Genomic DNA, 25,830 nt, shown 5'->3' on the forward strand with positions numbered 1-25,830 from the left:
GTGTAAAGGTCAACAAGCAAGAGGACAGCGTGGAATATGTCTTGATGGAGCTGTGATGCAGGATGAGAGGATGTCCTCTCCATCAGTATATACTGTAGCCCATCTCTGCTTCTCAAGCTATATACTATGATTGATGTCATTTGGTTCCATCAGTGACAGCTTAATTTGGTGTAGAGTATGGACATGCTGAATGGAAAAAGCAACTTAAATGGAGCTAAATCCTTGACAAACAGCTGTGAGCCAGATGTTACTGCCACAGAGACCCCCAAGATGGATTTAACCATCCACCAACTGCAGAGGCAGCATGATCTGGATGTGCATGTGTATAATCAAAGGAGAAACAGCACGCGCTGACCGTTGTTCCATCAAGCAAGATTAAGCCAGTGTTTTATCACATCCACCGCATAAATGTATATAGATATGACCTGTACTCTAGATCCATGCACTATCTACTGAATTATACTGTGTGCATTTGTCTGACATCACACAGGAGAGAAAAGTAACATTCTTAACTGGTGACAATTATTATGATATAATGTTTACAACGTTACCCTCCCCAGCCTAAATTTCATCCTAATCACCAGGATAGTAGTCGACAAACGGAGTCATCAAAAGCTTTATTTGGAATCCGGTATGCATAACAATTCAGAAAGAAACAGGCGTTAAGGTTTCAATCAAACCCATTTGTCAGCACGGCTTTTTACATAAAAAGACACAATTTAAATAAGATGAGATACATTTAAAAAAAACAAAGAATATGGTCAAAGAGAACTGTGCTTCCAAAGAGGGAAGGGCTCAATTGAATCAGAGTGTTACCATAGATAGAAAAAGACTATTGCCAAAAGGATCAAATCTGGAAAAAGACATCAATAAAAGGAAGGTCAAATGAGAACATATTACCTCAAAAAAAGTCATTATTCATATGAGCATTATTTATTGCTTGAGAAATTTGCATTTAAAGAACAGCCTCAAACTAAAATTCCCTTAAATGTAATAATCATAATATAATACAACTGGTGTGCACCATAGATGTATTGAATTGTGGCAGGCCACACAGAAGGCATAAAGTCACATGAGTAGATCATGCTCATATGTCAGTTGTTCATAGAGCCACACAGACAAGAGATTTGAAATGTCAATCTCGGAGAACTATGAAGACAGCGAAGCTAACTCTGCCCAGGTGTAAGTTGTGCATGCAGTCATCGCTCTGACAATCATGCAAAAGGCTTGACTTAACGAGTTTCAATTTGTTTCAAGCAAAGTCATACTAACCACTCTCACATCTGTGCACTAAAGCTAGGGGCTAAAAGCAGTTGTCTTATCTCAGCATGAAGAATTTAAGATGGAGGAAACCGTCTCTCCAAGGTAAAAGTCAATAATAACAGAACTTATTCTGACCTAAATTGAAACAATAACTGAAATAAAATAAAAAACAAGTTGTGTTTGTTACCGGCAGTTTTTTCTTAGTTTAATACAAGTTCAAAATATAGTATAACTGTTTGATAGCATTCAAGCTAATGCTATGTTAGCGTTAAATGTTGAGCAGTGGTGCAAGTCTTTTTGTCTGAGATGGCCACTCCCTCTTTTCTTCATGATAAGCTGAGCATTGTTATATTTATTGTTCATCAACATGATTCTATCGTTCTTCTTATTTATCTCTCAGGAAATAAAGAATATGCATATTTAGAAAATTGGCTCCTTCAATGGACTAACCTTTATTCAAGTCTTAATGCTCAGCTAAGCTAACCAGCTACTACCCATGGCTTCAGATTTACAGCACAGACATATGAGTGGTTTCAATATTCTCCTCTCACTCCTGGAAAGAACTGAATAAGCGCATTTCTCCAAGTGTCAATCTAATCTTTTAAAAAAGTGGTCTTCATTGATAAATTGATAATCAATATTTGATCTTACACTTTAGCCTGAAACCCTAAATTTAGCAACCTTAACATTGTTTGAAATGATAAACATTTAAATTCAGTCATTGTGACTTTTTGTCTGTGATAAGACTGATAACCTGTTCAGCTCAGGTCAATCTCTTAACCACATAAGTTCATTATGACAGAAACATTGTGTATCAAGTATATTTGCAAGTTGTCATAAAAGCTCATAGAAACAAACTTATCTATAAAATAAAATGTTTTAAAAAGCATCATATATCCTTTCAAAGTTGCTAAAGCTTAAGCTAGTCTGCTCTTTTTTATCAACATCCAGTCAATGACGCACTAGACTAGAGTAAAACTGGGTTGCTGTATACGCATAACATTGAATCTAACTTTACTGGCTTAGTGGTGCTTTTCTAAAAGCAGGGCATATATACAAGTACATGTTTCTTCAACTACAACCAAACGTACATACATTCTTAACATAGAAACATAAGCTGCCATTATCCCTTTAGCTTGAAGTCTGGCCATCTCTACAATAAACAGAAAAACAATATTAATTGAAAACTAGCCATTCTAGATTCAGAGAAGTAGCAAAAGGTGAGCAAAAAGCATTTGTACTTTATCATGGCAAATATAATGAAAGTTTAAAACTTCTGAAAATGAATTGCAGGAGATTTCAGTGCATTCATAATTAGTTATCACACTCTGAAGGCAACACATTTAGCATGGCTATTCAACTGCTTTTAACAAGGAAGCAAAGTTCCATGTGCCTGGGCCCAGCCTTGCATTCCTGGACCTCCAGCCCATTAGTAACAAAGTAAGAGTTACAAAGATAAAAGCCAGTTTTGAGTAACAGTACAAATATTGTTTTTGCATAGCATTTGGCCTTGTTTACCATCATCTACTGTAGACTCAAGGAAAAAATATTATGCCAAATGCTTAACTTAAAAATGTATCTGAATTTGACAGAACCTAAATCTGTGACTGTGGTCTAAAATGAGATTAACAAAAAATTGTGAGGAAATGTTGTGTATCCTATCTGTACAATTCTAAGGCAAACATGGCAACATCTTCCTGAAGCAACAGACATGCCATGTAACCCAATGACCTAAGAAAACACATCTATGATACAAGGACTAAGTGCCTGGCATCGCAGAGCTTACATAGCCCCTTTGATTACTGGTTCTCTATTAAGGTAAGTGGCCCAGTACACCAGGTTGAAAGTCCCAAACAGGACTGGAAATACTATCCTGGACATCTTGTCAATCTTGCTCACGCTGTTGTAAGTCTTTTTGGGGTCTGGGGCCTTGGTTTCAGAGGGTTTGAGCTGAACAGCTGTACTATTTGAAATGGTGGAGATAGATGTGTCCTTTGTAAGGTTGGTGGTATAATTCACACCGGCTGAGCATGTGTTGTTTGGCTTTTTAGACAGAGCCAAAGGGTCTTTTTTCTGCAGAGGAAAAAAAAACATTGATTTAGCTTAGGTACAAACAACTGTGAACAAAAGCAGTGATGCACATTCAATGAATTAAATGAATAAGATAATAAAAGCTGGCCAGTGAAAGGTATTTGAAAGTAGGGATCAATGTGCTTGGGCAATAATGAACTGGCATTCTGCCACAACACCAGCACACTCAGCAGTGAATTAATTGATCCACCATTTTTAACTTCTACACTCTGCCCAATTTATCTCTCACTTTACATAAAAGTTTTCACTCCTCCTCCTTTCGTCGCCTCCCAACTAGGGTTGCAAAGGGGCGGAAACTTTCCGGAAACTTTCCGGAAAACTTCCATGGGAATATTCAGCTTGGGAATTTTTGGAATATTTGAAAAATATATATATACGCAAATTAAACGCTGAGCTATAAAAACATCATTCAAAACCCTATTTTAAAGATGTATGGAATGCAGCACATGCTGCACGTTGAATTTCAACCCTCCACTGTGCATTCTTCCATCACATGCACAGATAATTCCCAGCATCCTGCACACTACAGCAGGGCTATTGAGGCCTGCTGTAGTGTGCAGATCTAGTCAGGTAAGTTTTGATGATATTACTGGGGGAAATATATTAACATGCTGATTGAGGATTGCTCATCTGTCCATCTAGCCTCTTTCTATTCATGTATCCATCAATTGTAAAATATTTGAAAAGACAATTCCAATTGTTTGGCCTACTATTTATATCTCTGGCATTGCATTAGTGTTTTTTTACAAGCTTTTTTCTCATCTTATTCTAGAGAACAATTGCACGTGCACTATCGCATGTGTGGAGACATTTCACCCCAGCCAATGTAGAAGAAAAGGCTGTGTACATTTGCAAAGACCTATGTTAAGAATGACACGGATCCAGAAGCATATAGTCAAGTGCCCAAAGTTTCCTCAGGGCTCAAATCAGCCTATTACAAAACAAATGTTTATATTTATGTCTGTATATGACAAGGTTAATACAATTAGTATAAATTACCCACAAAATTCCTGTATATTCCCGTATATTCCCGTATATTCCCCCGGAATTTTGCAACCCTACTACCACCACTCTTTTACTATCGGGAAGTAACACAGTGAAGAAAGTAACAAAGCCTGTCGCTGTGTTGTTAACTGATTGTGCTACAACAATATTTGTGTGTCATTGACTGTTGTTGGGATGAGCTGCTGAGTGATTCACTAATACAATAATGTCCCTGGTTGTGGATGTAAATGTGGGGCTTCCTGTCACAGACACTGGACCTCAGCTCTTGAAGAGGGTTCCATATTTTGCAATTGTGACAAAGGTTTCTTCAGTTTGTCCAAATTTAAGCTGCACTGGTCAAAAATGCAGCTGCTTATATGAGCCCACACAGACTTTTCACCCAACTCTACTGTCACAATCAGTTTATGGGAGCTGTTTAGCTTTTGTAGATCATTGTTTTATAGTTTTACAGCCTGCAACTTGAATGTTGTGGTTCTGTCTCTACATTCTATTCAACCTCATTTAAGCTGCAGCAGGCAGCTGTTTTCAATGAAGAACCTCTCCATCTGTCCAACCAACCAACCAGTAACCTGTATCGCTTATCCTTTTAGAGTAGCAGGGTTGGAGAGGCGGGGTAAACTATGGATGGTTCAACAGTCTATCGCAGGGCTGGCATATAGAGACAAACAACCATTCAAGCTCACATTAAAACCTTCAGGTTATTAAGAGTCCTCAGTTAACTTAACCTGCATATCTTTAGATGGTGTAAGGGAGCCGCAGTACCTGGAGAAAAGCCATGCAGGCACAGGCAGAGCAAAACAGACTCCACAAAGCAAGGCCCTGGCCCACGGCCCTGACAGTGCCAACCATTGCACCATGCAAAACTCTGATAAACCAAATATAAGGTACTTGCCAAGTACCAAACTGCAAAAGAACAAAGTGTGTAAACAGCTAGTGAACACAGTGAAGCATTTAGCAGCAACTTCACTTTTTAATTCTGGTAAAAACAACTGTACTGTATCTGCAGCACCAAAGAGTACATAGAGTCAGCGACTAGCTGGAGACCATTGGAGCATTTTATCCAATAGGAGAACCACTCATTAACTCACTCACTCACTCACTGACACACACACCAATAGAAAATACCTTGGGTTGTTGGGCTTCCATTGCCTTTTTTCCATCCCAGGCCCAGCTCCTCTTGGTGAAATAGTTGACTGTTGCAAATTCAATGAGTGCAGAGAAGACAAAGGCATAGCAGACAGCGATGAACCAGTCCATGGCTGTAGCATAAGCCACTTTAGGCAGCGAGTTTCGAGCACTGATGCTGAGAGTTGTCATAGTGAGCACTGTGGTCACACCTGGTGGGAAGGAAAACTGGATCAGTTTTTCTAACTAGACTCACAATTCTGATGTTCCAACAGATAAAATTATAGTGAGGCACATTTCAACGCATTATAGACGGATCATAAAATATCAGGCAATGCATGTTTTTAATTTGTATTTTTATTGAAATATATTTCAGGGCAAAATTCAAATGTTACATAGGAGATTTTTAACATTTAATAATGTAACCAGATGCTATTGTCATTGTTAAGATATAGAGGATATGGTATTTTGTGAACTGAGCTCTGTTCTTTTGATTAAAGCTCTGGGTACTCGTTCCTGTGATTGTGAGTCCTTCCTTCTGTGCTGGGACATCTCCTGTAAACACGCACAAATACTCTAAACACACCTGTCCCCTGCCCACTACCGGGCTGTGAAACCCCCCCCCCAAAAAAAACGCCTATAGCCTATGCTATAGACTGCACAAAAGATGGACGTGTACACTCGTTACCACCATCCAGAAATCAGCCCAAAATATCCCGGATACAAACTCTGACATCTTGCACATTTGGAGTCAGAGCTTGCATTGTAGCGATTGGGGGACGTTAACAAGGTCCCACAAATACATTCACTCTGATAATTGACCAATTGCAAGTCGGTCTCGGTTTTCAATCACAATGTTTAACTTGGATCAAATAACTAAGAAAAGCCAAACTAACTAAAAAAAACTTTCTACGACCTACAATGGCAAACCATCTTTAAAAAAAAATTATTTAACCTTTTCTTCAACTTTGGTTTGGTCCATATCCCTTTCACTGACATGGATAAGGCAGCATTTGTGACCTGTACTGCAGCCAGCCAACAGATGACAATCTAGACACATTGGCACTTCTGAGGACCTGTCATGTCATCAATCTTACAGTCTAAGGGTTACCTCCAGCACAGCTATGTTAACAATGCTAGCCTTGATAACTATAGCGAATAGCCGCCAGCAGGCCGACTGAGAGTATGCTAGACTCTGGGAGAGTGACTCCGAAATAAGTTTTTAAAACTCACATTAAGTGATCAGAGGGTGTCGCAGAGGCTCAGACACTGATAGGAGCACTAACACGGGGATGGATGATAGTCTCAATGGATCCATTTCCAACTTCATTCAGCCGTACTTATCCATTCTGCTGCTTTTCACAGAGATTCACAAATCCCAAAGACTGTATGGGTAAACACTTAACTGACTGAGACTAAGGGAGAAGGAAGGTGTGGCTTGTTTTAGTCCGAGATGCTCACGGTAGTGAGATTTTTACCGGCAATGAACAAAAAAGTAAAAAAAATTAATAATGTGTCTGTGGTTTAAAAACTCACCAAAGACAGTCCGTGCTGGAACAGACTCCCTGTTGAGCCAAAAGGAAACCTGGGACAGGATGACGGTCATGAAGCAAGGCATGTAGGTCTGGATGACAAAGTAACCGATCTTCCTCTTCAGGTAAAAGTGAGCCATCATCACGGTGTATTGACCTGCGAAAAACAGCAGAGTGTGTGCCTTTTACTTTTCTGACAATGTCATCCAAATTCTCAATTTCAACAAAAATAGCAGGGAGTAACATTGGAGAAAATAATATCTAATGAACATTTCCTTTTTAAAACAATGTGGCTTCAGCTCGTTCTTATAAACAAATCTGTGTTTTCGGGGTGTGTTTTTATCTACTTTAGTCAGCAGCTGTTTGCATAGCAGCAAGTATAAACTTAATTTGACAACCTCTATGCCAGACTACAAATATGAGAGTGAGAGCAAAATTTTTGAAAAACAGGTTGATGGAGAAATCATCATATCCTGTTAACCAACTGAAGATTGCATTTGAAGGATTTTTTTCTCTCAAAAATCCTGTCGAGCCATTGAGTCTGATAAACTATAGAAAATCCACAGATGACTGCTGCTTTCTCCTGGCAAAATCGGATTTTTCTGTCTCACTAATCCCTTGTCACAATCTGCATCCTGTATATCTCTCTAGCTCTCTCTCGGCCACCCTCTGTCTCTGCCTCTCTCTCTTTCTATGCGTGTGTATGTGTGTGTTTGTGTGTGTGTGTGTGTTTGTGTGTATGTGTGTGCGCAGCAGACAGTCCATCCCATTCTGTCAGGCCAGGCCACACTTGATTGGGGACATACATCCTTGCCTTGCCTGAGCTTGAGCACTAAAACAGACCTGGATAAGCGGTGATTACAAGCAGATGCACAGATGACTGAAGCGGATGGGAGTTGAGAGGGACCGGAGAAAAAGTTTGGATGGTCTGTGCGATGCGACGACAAGCAACATGTCCTTAATAAAAAGGACACCTGTGTCGCCTTTGCTCCAAGGACTACTATCCAGCAGCCCTGCACTGTGGTGGCACGACCGGGTTAACCCCACTCTGATCTGACCGCCTGCTGGGCTTCAAAGTGGATGGAAATCTCTGAGGCGTGAAAAAATGCGGTTGTGGATTATTTTACTGCTCAGTTTTGGGAGTGCCTGTGGGGAACTGCCGTTCATAGCAGAGAACAATGCAGCGATGTTGGTCAACTGGTGAGTACAGATCGTAACCATCTGTTGAGCTTTGCCGCTTTCTATTTTGATCTGAAAGCGCTGATTTGGTAATGTAATGAAATAACAAGGTTTGGCTATCATCAATTCAATTCCTGTCACTGTAGCTTCAGCCTCTTCATCTTAACCTGCGGGGTCAAAGGTCAGCCTCGCCCTCTGTGGGCACTTTGCAGAGCTATTCTTGGCTCGTTAAAGAGGGTTTGCACCTCAGATTAGCAATGCTAATCAAGGCCGTGCAGGCTCTGTGTGTCAACCTCTTTAACTGGTCTGAACTCTGATGGGTGGGGACAGAGTTAGCATCCTATGTGCTAATCTGAAGTCGTTAAGCGTTTGGAGTCGGGATGTTTCAACAGCATGAGCTCAGAATTCTCCCGCTGCGTAGAAATACTTAACGGTTAATGTTACATTATCCAGTGTCAACACCATCTTTCTCAGGCAGGATGAAGCAACACAGCATAAAGTACAGCTATATGAACACCTCCCATGTAATAAAGTCAATCCCAACACGCATCATAAATGTATTATCATACTTCTTTACATAACAGAATTCAGCAGATGCTGCCCCCCCCCCCCCCCCTTCTATCCGTGTCTCCGCCGGAGCAGCCACTCCCTGAGCTATGACGTCACTCAGTAAAAGCACAACTGATGGGCCTGCGTACGGATTAACCCTACAGACCCAATGGCTCAGACCATGGATAAGTGATTTTTTTTTTGCCCACCCCCCCCCCAAGCAACTATCCTCTCTTGGCAGCCCCAGAGACAGCTGGCTATGTGTGGGAGGCATTCTGAAATCCTTGGGATTCATTCATTGTCTCTATCCCGCTTGATTTGAAAACATTTTCTTCTCATAACATCTTTGGTTGGCCCACGCCGTAATAACACAGAGCTGCAAAATGGGGTGGAAACAGGGACTTAACATCCCTGCAGCTGCCTGAAGCCACTGTTTGTGAGTCAGTCTCACTTCACTGTACCTCTGCTGGTGTAGATGTCCTCCGTCCCTGCAGTCTGACCAATCAGATGGTACTGATTGAGCCGAGACCCTTCCTCGGCCACCACCACAGATTTGGCTGCTCCCTGTGTCCACGTGTAGACCACCTCTGACACTGGATAAGCATCTGACAAAACAACACAGAATTTTTCTAATTAACACAAATTAGAAAAAATGTAATATTTATCTAAAGCCTGCTGTTAAAAATGTGTTTAAATTTCTGTTTTAATCTCTTAATTTATCTTTTGATATGAGCGGATAAGGGGGGCACAAGGGCACAGTGGGTAGCACTTTTGCTCTTGGTTAGAATCCCCTTGTTTGCATGATGCAAGAAGTTTTTTCCTGTTAGGCCAGCTTCCTCCAACAGTCTAAAGACTTGCAGACTGGGGAAACTCTTACTGGTAATTTGTCTGTAGGTATGAGTGTGAATGGTTTTTTGTCTCTGCATGCTGGCCCTGTGATTCGCTGGCAACCTGTACTGTTGTACCCCACCTCTCGCCCAATGTCAGCAGGGATTGGCTCCTGCTCCCCTTGAGACACTCAAAGGATAAGTGGTATAGATAATGGATGCATATATGTTAAAGAGGTGCAGATTAATACATCTTCATTAATACCCTAGCCAACAGCTGACCTATGGCTTTTAAAAATGTGCAAAATGCGAGTAAAAAAAATGATGAGGATGCACCAATCTCACTTTTTCTCCAAAAAAATAGCAATTCATTAATAATAAAGATAATCTTAATATTTATCAACAATAAACTATCTAGATATTCTGAATTGAGCACAAGGCTGTACAGTAGCTATTACAAATGACCACAAGATGTTCATACATCAATATTTGTTGTGGCTCTGTGCAAAATATTAATATTATTGTAATATATAGTTATAGTATGGACATTTAATGTAAAGAGAAAGATCCAGTGTAAATAGGTCCCATACTGAAATATGGACCATTAATAACAGCCACTGAAATCACTTTCTTTAACTTTGCCTCACAGATAGGAGCCACATGGGTGGCAATAGATGGAGAAGTAAGGTTGATGTTTCAGTTCCAGGTTTCGTATATATATAAATATATATATCACTCTACATAAGATAAGATACATTTATTGTCCCACACACATCCATGTGTTTGTGTGTCAAAGTGCTCTTGAGCAGCACCTTGAAGTTGCTCCTGATGTACAAAAAAAAACAAAAACACACACACTGACTATGTGTTCCCACACACGTTTAGACAGCAGTAGCAACAAGTAATAAAATCCAAGTTAATGCCCTCCAGCCTCGGTGCATGTTCATTTTATTATGTTCATGTTCGCTGTGAGCTTTTGTTGTTGCTTCCTCTGAGGAAAAGATGAGTTTGACAAATTACATGTTATGTGAATGAAATTTTACATTTATAGTCATGTTAGTTTACAGCTGCGGGCTCCACCTCTGAACTCTGGCAGATACACTCTCACAGGTCATTTATTTCTACATCTACTGATGTGCCACATGTATTTAACTCAGATACATCCAGGTCCTTATCCATATCGACACCAAGCGTTATTTGCACTTTCCACACGTCTATTTTCGGTCACTATCTCTGCACTACATCATCGAAAAATTCACATAAATGTCACATGATGCCCTCTGTCACAATGTTAAAGAAGGTGAAAAAAACTTGCATCAAATCTTCTCCAAAAGTCAATGGCTGTGTTCGATATCACTCACTTAATATATAGTGAGTAATGTATTGCTGTCTGACTGTTGAGTGACATTTTTATACCCTATATAGTGGACTCATTGTATCCCAAAATACATTGTGATATGTAGTGTAAATCTGATGGTCACTAAGCGAGCAATATATACCATCATGCATTGCGCTTGCGTGGTTGTCAGGGAAAAAATGGCGGAGAGATGAGAGGATGGAGGGCAGCATGTCTCAGCCTCTTCTCTTTGGCATCTATACTCTTTCTTATTCAGGAAAATATGAATCACCGTGAGGACAGACAGTAAAATAAACATTTTTAGTATAAGTATATAAATGTCCCAAAGCGTTCTGATGCAGATTAAATTGTAAAGTCCTTTACAGAAGTTCTTATATAGTGAGTAGGGGGAAGTGAACGAGTGGGGGATATTGAACACATATATATAGTCACTTTGTGCAACTGTTATGTGGTCACAAACAATTTTTGGCTACACTTGTTTGTTTGAAAAACTCATTGTTGGTTTTGGTCTCTGCTGGACTTTATTGACCAAAAACTAAAAGATAAATCAACATCAGCCTTATTCCTGAAGAATACATTTGGTCTGGTTCTGTTCAGGCACTGTATATTAAGGTGTTTTAAACCTTGGTTTCCTCTAATTACTTATTCTCCATCATGATAAGTTCTCTACTTCTCTAACATTGTTCCCCACAAATATTCTAAATCATTCCCACGTTGGTGATATTCCATTCTCCTCCATCTTCTCAGATGTTGCTAAAAGATGTTGTATGGCTGTGATACAACACTTGACCTTTCACCCACTTTGCTTCATTACACAGAGATTAAGTTGGTGTCACTGTTAAGAGCGGATCTGATGTAATCACTCTGAGTGTACCACAATTCGCAGATGTTACTAATGGCATCTTATGTGTGAAGGTTGGCACATTTTGACAGATTTGAAGTTTGCTCAAAGGGTCAGGAGGAAACTTTTTAGACGAGCTGCTAGTACACCGACAGGATGAAGATCTTCTGCTTTAATGTAATTTCAAATACAGGCTGAATAAGAACATGTGTTAATTTATTCATGTTGATTTAGAAGACCAGCAAACAGTGCAAAATGCAAAAAAAACGCCCCACTTGCTCACAGAGACGCACAAACTGCACACGCTGTACTGTAGCTGCAATAAATCTGTGTGTGTCTTTCTCAGTGCACTGCACTGCAGTGTCCAATCAAACAGCATTGCCTTAAGCCAGCAATTGTGGTGTTGGAAGACTTCACAGCAATTTAGATTGACCCCAGCCAACCAGTCTGTGGATTATTGTCTCAAAGACACTCCTCATTGTCTCAAACACGTCTTTGTACAAGTGACGATGGAGCTATGAAATAAAAAAAAAAAATGTTCGGGAGAACACTCACATCTGCAGGCGTTGTGAGCAAACTTAAGTTATTGTGACGTATAAATAAGAAATAAATATACATCACAACTTTATCACCATTAAACCCCCAAATTATTTTGTGTGCAGATGAACACTTCAGGGAGCTCAACCTCATGACTACACACTATGTATAAAAGCAAAACATATGCATTATGTATTAAAGTAGCCATTATTTTCTTTAGAGACTGCATTCTGTTGTTTTTGATTGATTTAAATATCAATATCACCTTTATTTACTCAGGTAGTTAATCCATATGAGAGTAAGATTTCTTTCAGTATTGACATGAGACAATCTAAGAAAAAAACACAGGTAATATTAATGAGACAATTGAGCATCTCAGATCTGAAGAGCTCAAACTGAACGGCCAAACCCCTGTCTGTAAAGTTGCCCAATATTATGTTTGGATAAAACAAATGACCTGTAGCATGTGGATTTGTGAGCTTTAGACGTGCTGGTGGATTTCTACCTTTAAACTGAGCCAGGCCGGTTGTTTTCCATTTCTAGTCTTTATGCTTAATGGTACCAAACTCTTGACGTCTGTTTCTTGAGTGAGTACTGAAAAGAAAAACGTATGTGTACACATCCCTTGCTTTGTTAAATTGTGAAACTATCCTTTACAGAAATGTGAAAGACTCCCTCACACACACAATCTGATTGTCACATGAACATAACAAAAGCATTCTGCAGGACACATGTCCTTCTTTAAAAAATCCAAATCTCCTAAAAGAACCTTTAGATTCTAGCTTTGACATTGCACTATAAATCGTATTTCCGGACATGTTGTGTTTGTTCTCACAGACAACGATGATGGGCTGTCATTGCTGTGACGAGTCTTGAGCTGAACTTTGAAGTAGGCCATGTAGTCACATCCTAGAACTGATTCTCAATTAATTTGGGTGAATTGTTAACCTTCTATTAAGCTGGAAGGCGAAGCAAGCGAACTGCAGGTCCAAAGTTACCTTTTAACCACACATGCAGGGATAATCCACTTCTCTACTATCTATCAGTTCTATCATTATTTAAAAATTCCTAAATTTATTGTGTCTTTCTCAGACCTCAGCTCACATATCAGCAGCTGCATGTGTTTGAAAGTGTTGTGAAGTGAACATCTAACGTTAGCATGACTTATAATCAGAATCAGAAACACAGTGAGACTTTACATGACACCTATACTGTACACAGGAAGTGCTGCATGATGTTCCACTGTTAAGGTCTGTGTCTACTTCGTGGAACAAAAGTCCACAAATTGAGCTTTTAACAATATAAGTAAATAAACTAACCAACTCATCCTGCCCCCATTTTTAAAGCCTTCCCCGTGTTGTCAGTCGGTTGGATATTGTTCCTTTTGCAAAATATTTTCATTCTCTTTATTGTTGAGAATTAGATGAACAGACTGATATCACTCTCATGTCTGCACACGAAGCTACAACCACAAGATGGTTAATGTTAGCTTGGCAGCTACCTGCTTACAAAACAACTCTATAACAACACAATCCAGCAATAAACAGACTTTATGAATCTACTGAAATGCTCCTGTAGTGCGAGGGATTTACAGACGTAATGTTACCAAGTGGATCAGTCTCCCTGATTTTGACATGAAGTCCTGTGACAGGAAGAGCAAAGGCCTACTGAGCGGAAACCTACAATAACCAATTAGGGTGAGGTGTCATTAACCAGATGTTGCATACCGACAATTGTTTTTATTTAAAACTATTTTGGCTTATCTCCAGATCATGTAGCAAAAATCTTTAAGCTATTCTGATAGCATCTCTTCTGTCGTGACAGTTCTTTTTCTTGTATTTTTCGTTTTTCGGTGCCAAACACTGCACACAGATGTCCAACCAGCTGCCATTGACGGCCCGTCTCCATATTTTGTTTTCTTCACTTAAGTCACTTTCTGTGCCCTTAAATCTGTTAAACCTTATATAGACCTGGCTATGTAGCTTTAGCTTTTCCAATACTTAATAGCAGCAAAATCGTTTTTCATGTCATTGAAACACTATATCCATTTTTATTCCTCTTAATTGAGCCAAGGATACAGTTGGTTTCAGTTTGGAGCTCCAGTGGAATAATCATGTAGCAGAGAGCGAGCTCAGTCCATGAGAGGTGATTAACACAACGGCAAAGGGCAGGTCTACCGGAGCTCTGAAAGCCTCCAGCTCGGGGGTGAGTGCTGTCCATTAGGTCAGAGGATTAGCTAGGGTTAATGGAGTCGGAGAAAACAGGATATATTGCACCACTGTAACTTTTCCAGTTTATAACCCTACATGGGATATATTTTTACTTTCACATTAGGATTTCAAAGTTGTCTGGTCAACAAAGTGCTTCTTATTCTTCCGTTAGCGACCAACTCACCTCCACTGCAGATGGAGAGAAGAGAGAATATTCACGTTCACGTCATAGAAACACTTTTTGAAGGACTTTTCATACTATAGTATATATTTGTAATATTTAAATGTATTATCTCCATGAGGTTATTTGATTGTTAGTTTGTTATCAGGATTAGGTAAAACTCCAACTTTTCTGGAGGTGCAGACCGACTTTTTCTTTTCAGATTTTTTTCACTTTCTTTAATATTGCGAGATTCTATGTTTGCATTGACTTCTCAGGGAATAATTAAAGGATCTTAAAGAAAAATCATATTCAGAGGATTCATATTCATGAGCATGTTCAATTTGGATTAGTTCCACATAAAAATTAGGACCAGCCAATTTAAATGCAGTTTCATAAGGGGACACTACTGAGTGACATTCTAGTTTATTAATATATTTATTACAATTTAAATTTATCGTAAATCAGCAGTTTAAGTAAAGTAAAGTGTTCTTATTTAACTTATTTCTACACCATCTGATGCATGAGGATAATATTGTCCTGTAGGAAGTTTAGTGTGTATCAGGCTTCACATGATGAAGAGCAGCCCAGTGACCTGAGCCTCACTGTTTATAATGAATAATGAAGGCGAAGCAAACTAATAGTGTACAACATTCATATGAACTTCTGCGGCAATAAATGTTCTTTCGTTTCCATGGTGTACATTTTTTTTTATGAATATATTTGGTTCCAGGATGAGCTCAAATCAACAAAAAGATGAATGATAAATGAATCCTTTTTTTAAAATGGTTTATTTTCTGTGATTTAATTTCAGCAACACTGATACATTGAATAATGTACATTTGAACGACAGCTGGGGAGAGAATTCTGAAACTTTCTACTGGTTAACATATATAGCATATAAGTGTGCTTATAAAGAAAATGGAAATCAATTTGCATTCCTGTCCATATGTTCCATCTTCCGTATTTATTTGATAAGTCTCTTTTCACTGCACTTTACAGCATATTGCTTACCAACCCTTACTTTACTAACCTTAATGTTGGTTTTGTCATAAATTGAAAATTTGCAGATAAACAGATGGAAATGCACTTTGTGTGTTTCCTTTTTTCACCTGTTAATTGTCTGTGATGTAGCTGTTGCAAACAATTGGATAAATACAGTTGTACTGAAGTTTCTCAGCAAACTGTGATCTCCATCACTGTATGTGCCGGAAACCAGGTGAAGACTGCAGGCAGGTTCTCTCTTTCTGAGCTACCAGATAAGTTTACGGACAAAGAGCGCTCGGTGTCAGGTGGAATGTGGTCATGGTTTCTGATTAACACCATCAGCTTGGGCTGGAGGTGACCAAAGGGGGCGTGGGAATGGCTAAATGTCATGACACATTCGCTGTGCTGCCTGTGAGTCCAAATAGGCCGGAACCAACCCTCCATACATCAGCGTCAGGGGATACCTTAAATACTAATCTTAAGCTTACATGACAGGAGCTCATCAGATATTTTTGTACCGCTGGAGCTGTGGGAGGAAACCTAACTAGCTTAGAGGGCTGGGCACAAGCCACAAGAGGGTTTTAGCTGAGCATGTGGGAGGTGTGGGATTGGATTTCTAAATCTTACCTTGGTGGTAAATGGTTTGTGTGTAAGTGTGTGTTTCCAATATTTCCCATTAAATGTAGCTGAGGCAGTGAAAGATGCAGGGGAGCAGCCCTGACACGATGATTAATGGTGTAATCAGGAGCAGTGTGTCCGTGTCTACATGGCTATCTCCGGCTCTGCCACAACAATAGCTTTGCACCTGAGGGACACAGGCTGTCCGACACACAACGGTCCATACGTCCCTGTGTCCCCTGCATGGCTAATGACACTGCAGCTGATGCCATGCCAAACCTATAGGTGACTTCTCTCACTGATGACCTCACATGCTTTAAGACTTTGCTCTTGTGTCAATGATGTGCAGCTCAACCATATGACACATTAACACTGTAACTTTTCCTGCATTATTTAATTTTACCCACACTGTGTCAGTTATTTAGAGACATGTTTACTCACAGCTTCCAAATTTAAGGGGACAAGCATGGGCGTCCATTGGGAAGTCCTCCAGCTGCATGGGGCATTCTGCTGATATCGTCAGTCTGAAAAGAGAAGTTGTGCAGAAAACAAATTGAATATGTCATCATCATTACCATCACCAGTTTCAAAAATGATCGTTTTCATCCTTCATATCTTTTTAAATGAATACTTGTTTGTTGTGTAGGTTCAGCTATGTTTGGTATATGGAGATAAAAAGCACAGTGTTACTAATATATTTAACAGCTGACTTCAACTTTTCCCAGCACAGCACAGTGAGCAGCTGAGCCACCAGAGGGAGCCATAGTGATGCCAATTTAATACAAATTACACAATTTTATCTGGAAAAAGAAGCTTGAGAATCATTTAAATATTTTAGCTTTATTGTATGCAGTGTGGCTGCAACCTATTTTCAGAAATTGAAATAAAGTTTTACTGAAAACAAAACCGAGAACAAACATACCCATACAGTTATGAAGACGTGTAAATGCTGAGCTTCCGCACAGGCAAACGTGAACTACACAACCTTATCTGATGCTGCCCTCTGCTGGCCACACTCATAACAGTCAGAGCTACTGTCACTATGAACATGTATACAAATACCTACTAATTCCAGGAGACAATAGGAGTATGACACTGAACACAAATCATTAAAATCTCTCCTTTAAAAACTGATCTTAAGCTCTGCAGCCAAGCTCCATTCAAAACTACAGAACTTTGTATCAGATTGTAGCAGGAATCCAAGATGTAACTCTGCCAGGTTGAAATAGGAGGGGAACAAAATATACCAAATCAAGATACTTAAGAATCAGAGCTGCAACTAGTTGATGTTTTCAAATGTTTTCATGATCGTTAAATCAAAAATCACCTGATTTCTTTTTTTGAAATAGTTGTTTCTTTTATGACACATAGAAATAGTCAGAACTTTGAAGAGCCAAACGTCTTGATTTGTTTGAAAAGTGTTTAATTCAAGAGGCTGGAGAAGCATCATTGATCACGTCTCATTGTTTCACTGAAGCAATAAGCGATTTACACACTAGTTATTTTCTGCAGATCGGCTTATTGATGAATCAAATAATTGTCTACTATAATAATACATCACCTTTAAAGAAATCATGCTGCATATTGAATCGTTTTCATTTGGACACTCAACAAAATTAAGTACAATTTTGAATGCAGGGTGTTTTCTTGTGTATATATAGTTAATATTGTGCTATTGCTGTTTTAATCTAAAGCGCACAGTATGTCCTCTACCTCTAATTTAAGCAAATATACTCTGCATACATGAAATCTAAATGGACCACAGAAGTGGGACATCAGTAACTGAATGGCCACCTGCTGGCTGAGCTGTGAAAAAATGCAACACAACAACACACACTGACCTTCAAATGTAAATAGTGAAAAGAAGAATAGAAATACTGAGGCTGGACTGAATGTGTTATATTACCAAGCTCATTATTGTTTTGTTAAATGGTTAATTCGGTGAGTTTCATCATATATCAACTCCTAGTGGAGCTTAACAGGGACATTTCTGGTGTTGTCTATTGTATATTGGAACTTTGATTCCCAGTTGAAGAACATGTTGTATGTCTACATCAGGGTATAATTAGTTGATTATTGATTAACTTATTGCTTCTCACATGTAATAATTTACTGTTTTTCTCTGTTTTTAATCGTAACCTCAGCACGTTTTGGTTTTTGGATTGTTGGTGACACCTAAGAATCAATGTGGGCATGGCAATTTTTAACTGATTTTATAGACAAATGTCTTTATTTTGTCATTGGAAGTAGAGTAGAAGCGGTTATTTAGAATTTATTTGAGATAAGACAAAGTGTTATTATCTAAGTGCCGATCTACCATCTGATATCCTGGTCATCTAGGTTCCTCTAGCTGCACAGAGCTCTAAAATATTCCTGAGCATGACTAATATCCAATAAGGGACTTTGAAGTAAATGGGCCTCGCTGAATGGCTTTAATTAGTCAAATGTATAGGGTACTGACTTTGTAATAAATCATAATGACCCATAAGGAACTTGCAGACACACAGATGAATAACCCATTGGAACAAAAGAGGGAGACTTCTGTACACTGCTTCATGTTATGCTTTAGATAAATAGGAAATGATTGTTATCTGCTGTGTACTACTATAAATACACTGCATGCGAGGCGTGCAATGCTTTGATGAAAACTACGTCTTTCCTCTCAGAGATTACTTCATGGTACACAAGCTAGGGCACTGCACAGTTATGTATGCAGAAAATGTTACTCTAAAACCTTGTTCCCAGAACACAAACGCATTAACGGGCCATCGTGAACCCATTTCTAATGGCTCGCAGTGTTTGAAAATGAGCCGTAGATTTGAAGCAATTTCGAAGTCGGTGGATCAATAGTCATTTTTGACTTGCAGCCATCTCCATTTCCTCCAACTTCCTTTGTTAATATTTGATTTAGAGGATTTATTGTCCTGATAAGATGATGATCCAGCACTGCACTGGAAGTGGATGTAAATTAGATGATTCCTTCTGAGATGTAGTATCACTTTCCATCGAATGGAATGTTTTATTTTCTCTCATTTGGCTTCCACAGTTAACATCAAAGAGTGCAGATAAGCAAAAAAATTTAATTTCTCTTGTGTTTTTCTGTCTCTGCATATGTATGGCCCAGGGAAGGGCAGTCTCAAATCTGGTGTGATTTGGACATACTATATGTTCAATATTAATCAGTGAGACCTCAATCCTAATCTATGTCCTCGGATAAACTACAGCAGCAGTCGGTGACTGGGTCAAACAGCCGGTCAAAATCTCTGTCAATTATTAATTGTATTATAATTCCCAGGTATTGCAGGAGCTGATCGTTTTACTTTCTGCAATTCATTCAAATCTTTCAAATTGATGTATAAACTACACGCGTGAACATTAAATCAGATTAAGTCTCAATTCATAAAAATATATATTCACTGAAGATACACCAGGTAGGATGTACACACAGTCGTCTACCTTCTTTCTGCACCATAGGCTGTTTAGAAAAGGCTGTGCACACAACATCCAGCAATAAAGCAATAAAAAGGTACCAGTATATTGTAGAACTGTTTGAGGAGGAATCACTGATTACAAGGAATAAGTAGCTCCAGAGCTTTAAAAAAAAAAAAGGAGACTATGACTGAGTTGAGGAACATTCAGAAGCCAAATAGGTCATGCAGGTTTTCTGTGATGTGAGGAGTGAAACCTCCACTTTCCTGCGTCAGAGTACTGGGTGGAAGCAAACATTTCAGGTTCCTCTGACCACCAGTATACAGTGTGGGGACAACATGATGACGCATCAATGCACCATTGAGGCGTATAGTATGAGTGTGTGAGATATGTAAGTGCACCAGGGTTCTTAAAAAAACATGGTTATAGAAGTATTACATACCGGTGGAGGTTTTAGTCCATTCTCAGAATCAGAATCAGAATCAGAATTCTTTTTATTGCCATGTATATTTGCACATACAGGAAATTGCATTGGTGAGGCTGCAGCTCTTATTGGATTACACAACACTTCTAAACAGCACTAGTCAGGTCTCATGACTCAGTTAGTCTGATTAGCAAAAACCAGTTTATCCCGCTGTCGCCGAAGCAGGATTAAAGATCAACCTGGGAACAGCTTACCTCATGGTGTAGAGGAGTGTTCCGTCATCTTGGAGCCGCAGCAGTTTGTTGGGTGTCGTCATGTTATGGGCGATGGATTTCTTGCCATTGAGGAAGAAGGTGTCGGGGGTCCAGATGTTACTGGCCAGGAGATTATTCAGGGAAAGCCTCTCCATCGGGCCTTTAAAACATAGTCTCTCATCCTTCCAGCTTTGGCGGAAAAATACGTCAATAGTGTATTCCTATAAGATAACACAATCGACACATATTTAAAGGGTCAGCCACATAAATGTAAATTATGCTCTTCTCTTTGTAGTATGTTCGTGGAGCCTCATTTTAGGAGAACAAGGAATCTAAAAACAACACAGTATCAGTACATAATATGCATTTTATGTTACAACTGACTCTTTCACACGCTGCAGAAAATGTGGCTTAATTCTCACAGAAGAAGGTTCTCACCATTTCAGTGTCAGACACTGGACCGAAACTTGTAACAAAGATGTTGGTTTTGATCTCCGTCACCTTTTCTGTAAAAAACAGAGTGAGTACAGTAAGCCCTTTTATTTTGGTTGGTGTATTACAGTGAGCCAAATGTTTGTTCTGAACTTGGTACACCCAGAGACGCTGTGATAGTGTCTATATCTGTAACGCATCAGCAGCATCAAACCTACTGATCCTCTTGTTGGCAACTACAGTGTGTGGCTTCAAAACATATTATACCATTGATAGGGGGGCTACATATACAGTACTGATGTAATTCATGTATTGAATTGGTGACAATTGCATTTGAGTTTTCCTAAGAAAATATCAGTCTCTGACTTATTTGCTGAATGACAGGAACTCATGACATTTCGAGTTTGAGTTAGTTTTCCCTGTGTCCGTTTTGTGTTAAGTCTGTAGTCGTATTCGTTTTCATCTGTTCCCCACTTTCCTTGTATTTCCCCCCCTAATGTTTGGTGTGTCTTTACATGGCATGTGCCTGCCTGTCGGCCAACTGCTTCATCTGTAAGCCAGTTAATCTGTAGGCCCAACAGCCCAAGTCAATCAAGCAGCGCCACATTGCACACACTGACAGATACCAGTTCCCTAAATGTGCTTGATTAGTTTTAAAAAGACTAACTCATTATTCACTGAGAAATCCACCAAAATATTAAAAGTGTCCTATCTCGCAATGTGAAAGTAAACCAACTAACCAACAGATCATAAACAAATGCAGACGAGGGAATGTTTTCATTTGCACCTTATGTACCTGCCTTTGTGCTTTTGTGAAATCTTTACTCATAACAGGCCCCAGCTCAAGTTTGCATCAGTTACTGATGCAGTAACTGATGCAAACTGACTGACTGAGCTTGAATTTTGAAAGCTTGACTACCATTGCTGATCACATGTGACTTCCAGGCTCAGATTGTGATACTTTACATTAAATACTGCACAACATACACATACTTTGCACTGTGCCAGCACTGACACTGCTGATGTGGTGACATTTTCAACCACACTTTCCCTGCTGAAGCTATGTTATGTTCAGTTAGATAGAGAAGTGAATCAATAACAATGATCCATAATACAGTCGCAGTGAATCCGATAATGTGACAGATGAATGTAAGTGATTCAATGTACTTTTTAACATACTGTATTCCAAGGCTGAGATATATTAGATTTACAGTTTAATAAATTTTATTCTCCTTTTAGTAGCAGTACATTTTAGGTAAAAAATGATGAGATATAATAATATAATATTTTAGATATAAAGGGACTTCTTCTGCATAGCATTAAAGTTATTTCAAGTCCCAATACTCTAAGAAGACTTAGATTAAACTTTGGTGACTCCTAGTGGAGTGTTTTGACATGAAACGAGATACATTTTTTTTTTTTTTACTAAAATGTATAGATTAGAACATATGAATACAGAAATAAAATGCATTTGGAATATATTGTAATCACACTATACATTTGTACTGTCTTTTGTATACACTGCGTCACTCTGGATGCATCCGACTTGAATCGTACACCCTGAATCTATCGGTGCAGCCCCTGAAGCTCCGGACAAACATCTGCAGGACCAGTGTGATACAGGCAGAGTGTAGTTTTATGCAACACTGTAAAACAACAGAGCTGCAGAACAGAAACGCTTTCTCGGCTACTTAATGTGTTGACCAGAATCAGTGAGAACTTTTCTGCTCTCGCCCACGCGGGCCTGAATCTGCTGAGAACAATGGAGCTGTTTTTTTATTGAGAGCAGTAATGGCTTTCTCAAGGTCACACCTATGTGCTTCGGCGGGCACTCGCAGTGCCATTAAATCATACTTAGAGGAGGCCTACGCAGCTGATCATTTGTGGAGGACTTGATGAACACGGACAGATGCCAGATGTTGCAGTGCGGAGCCTTGTTCTCTGTGAGGACGGTAATCTTTCACGCTGAGGCGTCCCTCTCTCATTTAGAGCTTTCTGTATTCTGTGTATTAGACTAGAGAGAGAGATGTCCAAGACACTGTCACAACGCCATCATCAGTTCTCACCTAGCATATTTGTGGCTGCATTAATTACCTCAGTGACAGAGGTGTGGAAGCTTCTCTATGCACTGGGCTTACCTCCCAGTCCAGGGCGGAGTCTGTTGTCATAACCATCCAGCAGTCCGTCCAGAATGCGGGTGAAGATGGTGATGTTGTCGTTTAATTCTGCCTCTGTGGGAGTTCCAGTTACATCCTGCGAGAGGCTGCACACAAGAGCAAATGATCATTTAGGAGATGAGGGGAAAGAAACTTAAAATAAGAAATAACTCAGTGTCGCCTCAGAAAACCGGAATTCATTTTTTACAACCGTAATTCATCATCCGAGCGAATGTTAAAAAAGTGTTTCACATTTCCTCAGAGGTGAATAATTCAGAACGTGCCTTTATGAAGTGTTGAGTCAGTTCCTTACCTCAGACGGCAGGTGATGCTCGCAAGCAAGACAAAGACCCACAGACTCCTCATTGCAGAGCTGTAGCACATTCCATCACCCATTCCTGAAAGGAGATGTCCTCACTCTCAAGATTGTGTATTAACAGTGGCACAAGCAATACTGACAGTTTGCATCTATAAAACAAAGCAGATTTGACTGAATTTAACAATATAAAAACTCTACATTTCTGTCAATCATATCTTGCCCCAGCAGCTACACTGTACAAACTAAAGAATAAAGTATCTATAAACATGTCAAATAACAGACGCTATATTTATCATTATTGTAGCCTAAAATGTAACTATAAGTTATTGCAGGGATTCATTGGCATGGCAAATACTCAGCTGCACTCCAGGGTTATTAAATCAGTTTTTTTCACTACAAAATGGAAAGAAAAGGGAATTCTATTACAATCACTCAAATGCAGCAACGCCTGTGCACCCAAAAGTGCCATTCACTTTTCTAAACACAACATCTGGCCTGCTTGTCTAAATAATAAAATAATAAAACTGATCATGCAAAGTACTGAGTTCCCTTTCTTCATCTAAGACTCTCAAATACTGTGTCCTCTCTTTCGCTCTGTGCTGGACCCCCTCCCATTACAGACCCTCTCCTCAACCCCACTGATCTTCCTCCTCCACAACTTGATCACCTCTGGCAGGACACAGGCTGAGCTGCATGCGCTGTGTTTTCCACCATAAAAGCATAACGCGTGTGTGAAAACGCCTCACGCATACACACACACACACGCACAAACAAACGCACACACGCACACACACACACACACACAAACACACACACACACACACAGACACACACACACACACACACACACACACACACACACACACACACACACACACACACACACACACACACACACATCTATGAAATCTAGGATCTGCACCCCTCTCTGAGATCCTCTACACCAGCACCCCTGTACTCCCGCAGTCCTCCCTGCACCGCAGCCGGACTCCACACATACAGTGGATCCCTCTCGGTGTTGTTGCTGTGACTGTGCGCACCCTGCACCAGCATCGTGCACGACTCCTACGCGCCCACACCCCCTAAAAAAAACACACACCCTCTTTCAGTACCTCTGCTCTTCTCCTCACCACCGGCCACGCTTCTCCACGAGTCTGTCTCTCCAGCAGCAGCAGGAGAAGCAGCAGATCTCGGGGGTTATGCTTTTCCCTGTAGTCTACTCTCCTCTGGTGCCCACACGTCCCACTACATCTCCCAGTGTACAGTACTGGTCTGTGCCGCCAACGCGCCTTGCCGCACCGGCGTGGAGCCGCAGTTGTCAAATCTTACCACACAAGACGATGCGCAGTCCAACTTCTCCCAGCTGCTCCAGCAGATACTGAAGGTCTCGCACGCAGATCGCACAGTTTCAGCAGCGGGCATCTATTCAGCAGCGCGTCACATCCATCCGCGCACAGTGGCCGCGTAACACTGGAGAGACAGTGAAGGAGGGAGGAGGTGATGGAGAAAAAGAAGAAGAAAAAAAGATGTGGACTAGTTTCACTTTCGGCGACTAAAAGGTTGGCAGAGAAAAACCCGAGTCCTCCCAAAGACACTGGTGCTGACTGACCATCCTTTGGAACAAAAATCCAACTCAGTGTTCGAAGTACAGTACAAATACGCTGGTGGGAATTAAAAAGGGGAGCGAGCAGTGTGGTGAGAAGCAGGAGGATGTGTGGTCAGAGAGAGAGAGGGAGAGATGCTGAGGAGAGATGGCGAGAAGGGAGAGAGAGGAGGAGGGTTGTGATGAGAGAGAGAGGGAAGAAAAGAATAAAGTATAATGCCAGCCAAAGGAGGGATGCTCGCATCAACACAAACCCTTTAGAAGTTTTAATGATAATGGTTTATCAATATATTACATCACTACAAACAATTTATAGACTTGACTCTGGTAACACTAGGCACTTATCAAAGTCATTTTATAGTGATAAACAGTTGTGGTTCTTCAGTTTGTATGTGTATTTTACAACAGTGGTTCTCAAACTAGGGTTTGGGACGAGAGGGTACATCCATACTATTGTATTAAAAGCTGTAAAAGAAAAACATTTGCCATTGACTGAAAAGACCCAATCAGCAATGGGTAGTGAGTGTCTACGTCATTGTTTCCAAACATCACAGTTTCTGCCCGTCCAGACTAGAACACAGCCCTGGAGTTTCAAACTAAAATAGGGCCAGCAGCGTTTCCAAACATGAGTAATTATTCCAAAAGGCTAAAAATATAATTAAAAAACTGGTGAATTTTTAAGTAAACCCTGCAAATAATCCTCAACCTTTTTCTTTGTATCCATGTGACCTCTGAGTGGACTGTGATGTCAGTTTAATGCACAACAGGAATATTTGCAACATGGGGCAATTTTTGGTGAATAAGCTCACATCAATTTCCTTTGAGATGATGGTAGTTGCAAATCTCAGGCAGGCTATGGAAAGTATGTATGTTTTTACATGAAATGCAATGACGATGGATTGTACATTTATGGAGTATTTGCGGTGATCCTG

General features: G+C 40.0%; 2 protein-coding genes across 2 annotated transcripts in view; one reads left to right on the forward strand and one right to left on the reverse strand.

Annotated features, from left to right (window-relative positions):
• Nucleotides 1–599: 599 nt before the first annotated feature.
• gabra5 (gamma-aminobutyric acid type A receptor subunit alpha5) lies at nucleotides 600–24,981 on the reverse strand. The gene is made up of 10 exons (XM_062396168.1): nucleotides 24,625–24,981; nucleotides 23,290–23,374; nucleotides 22,959–23,083; nucleotides 20,827–20,894; nucleotides 20,389–20,609; nucleotides 16,723–16,805; nucleotides 9,206–9,349; nucleotides 7,021–7,173; nucleotides 5,485–5,696; nucleotides 600–3,336 (listed from the first exon to the last, which is right to left on the reverse strand). The coding sequence occupies exons 2-10, from the start codon at nucleotides 23,370–23,372 to the stop codon at nucleotides 3,046–3,048; spliced, it is 1,380 nt and encodes a 459-aa protein (XP_062252152.1). The 5' UTR covers nucleotides 23,373–23,374; nucleotides 24,625–24,981; the 3' UTR covers nucleotides 600–3,045.
• The window catches only part of gabrb3 (gamma-aminobutyric acid type A receptor subunit beta3), a 46,327-nt gene continuing 28,508 nt past the window's right edge, over nucleotides 8,012–25,830 (forward strand). The window contains exon 1 of the mRNA XM_062396167.1: nucleotides 8,012–8,216. Coding sequence (XP_062252151.1) covers nucleotides 8,122–8,216 — 95 coding nt within the window. The 5' untranslated portion in view covers nucleotides 8,012–8,121. The remainder of the gene's footprint in view (nucleotides 8,217–25,830) is intronic.

The sequence above is a fragment of the Platichthys flesus genome, chromosome 9 (genome assembly GCF_949316205.1).
Source record: "Platichthys flesus chromosome 9, fPlaFle2.1, whole genome shotgun sequence".
NCBI lineage: Eukaryota > Metazoa > Chordata > Actinopteri > Pleuronectiformes > Pleuronectidae > Platichthys > Platichthys flesus.

Bases quoted from the DNA above. Each gene is read 5' to 3' on its own strand.
- gabra5 (XM_062396168.1), bottom strand. From the start codon at position 23,372: ATGGGTGATGGAATGTGCTACAGCTCTGCAATGAGGAGTCTGTGGGTC. The intron at 16,806-20,388 runs GTAAGCTGTTCC...TTCTCTTTTCAG, and splicing joins ACACTCCTCTACACCATGAG to ACTGACGATATCAGCAGAAT. The intron at 9,350-16,722 runs GTGAGTAAACAT...TTGTTTTGTCAG, and splicing joins TCCCCTTAAATTTGGAAGCT to ATGCTTATCCAGTGTCAGAG.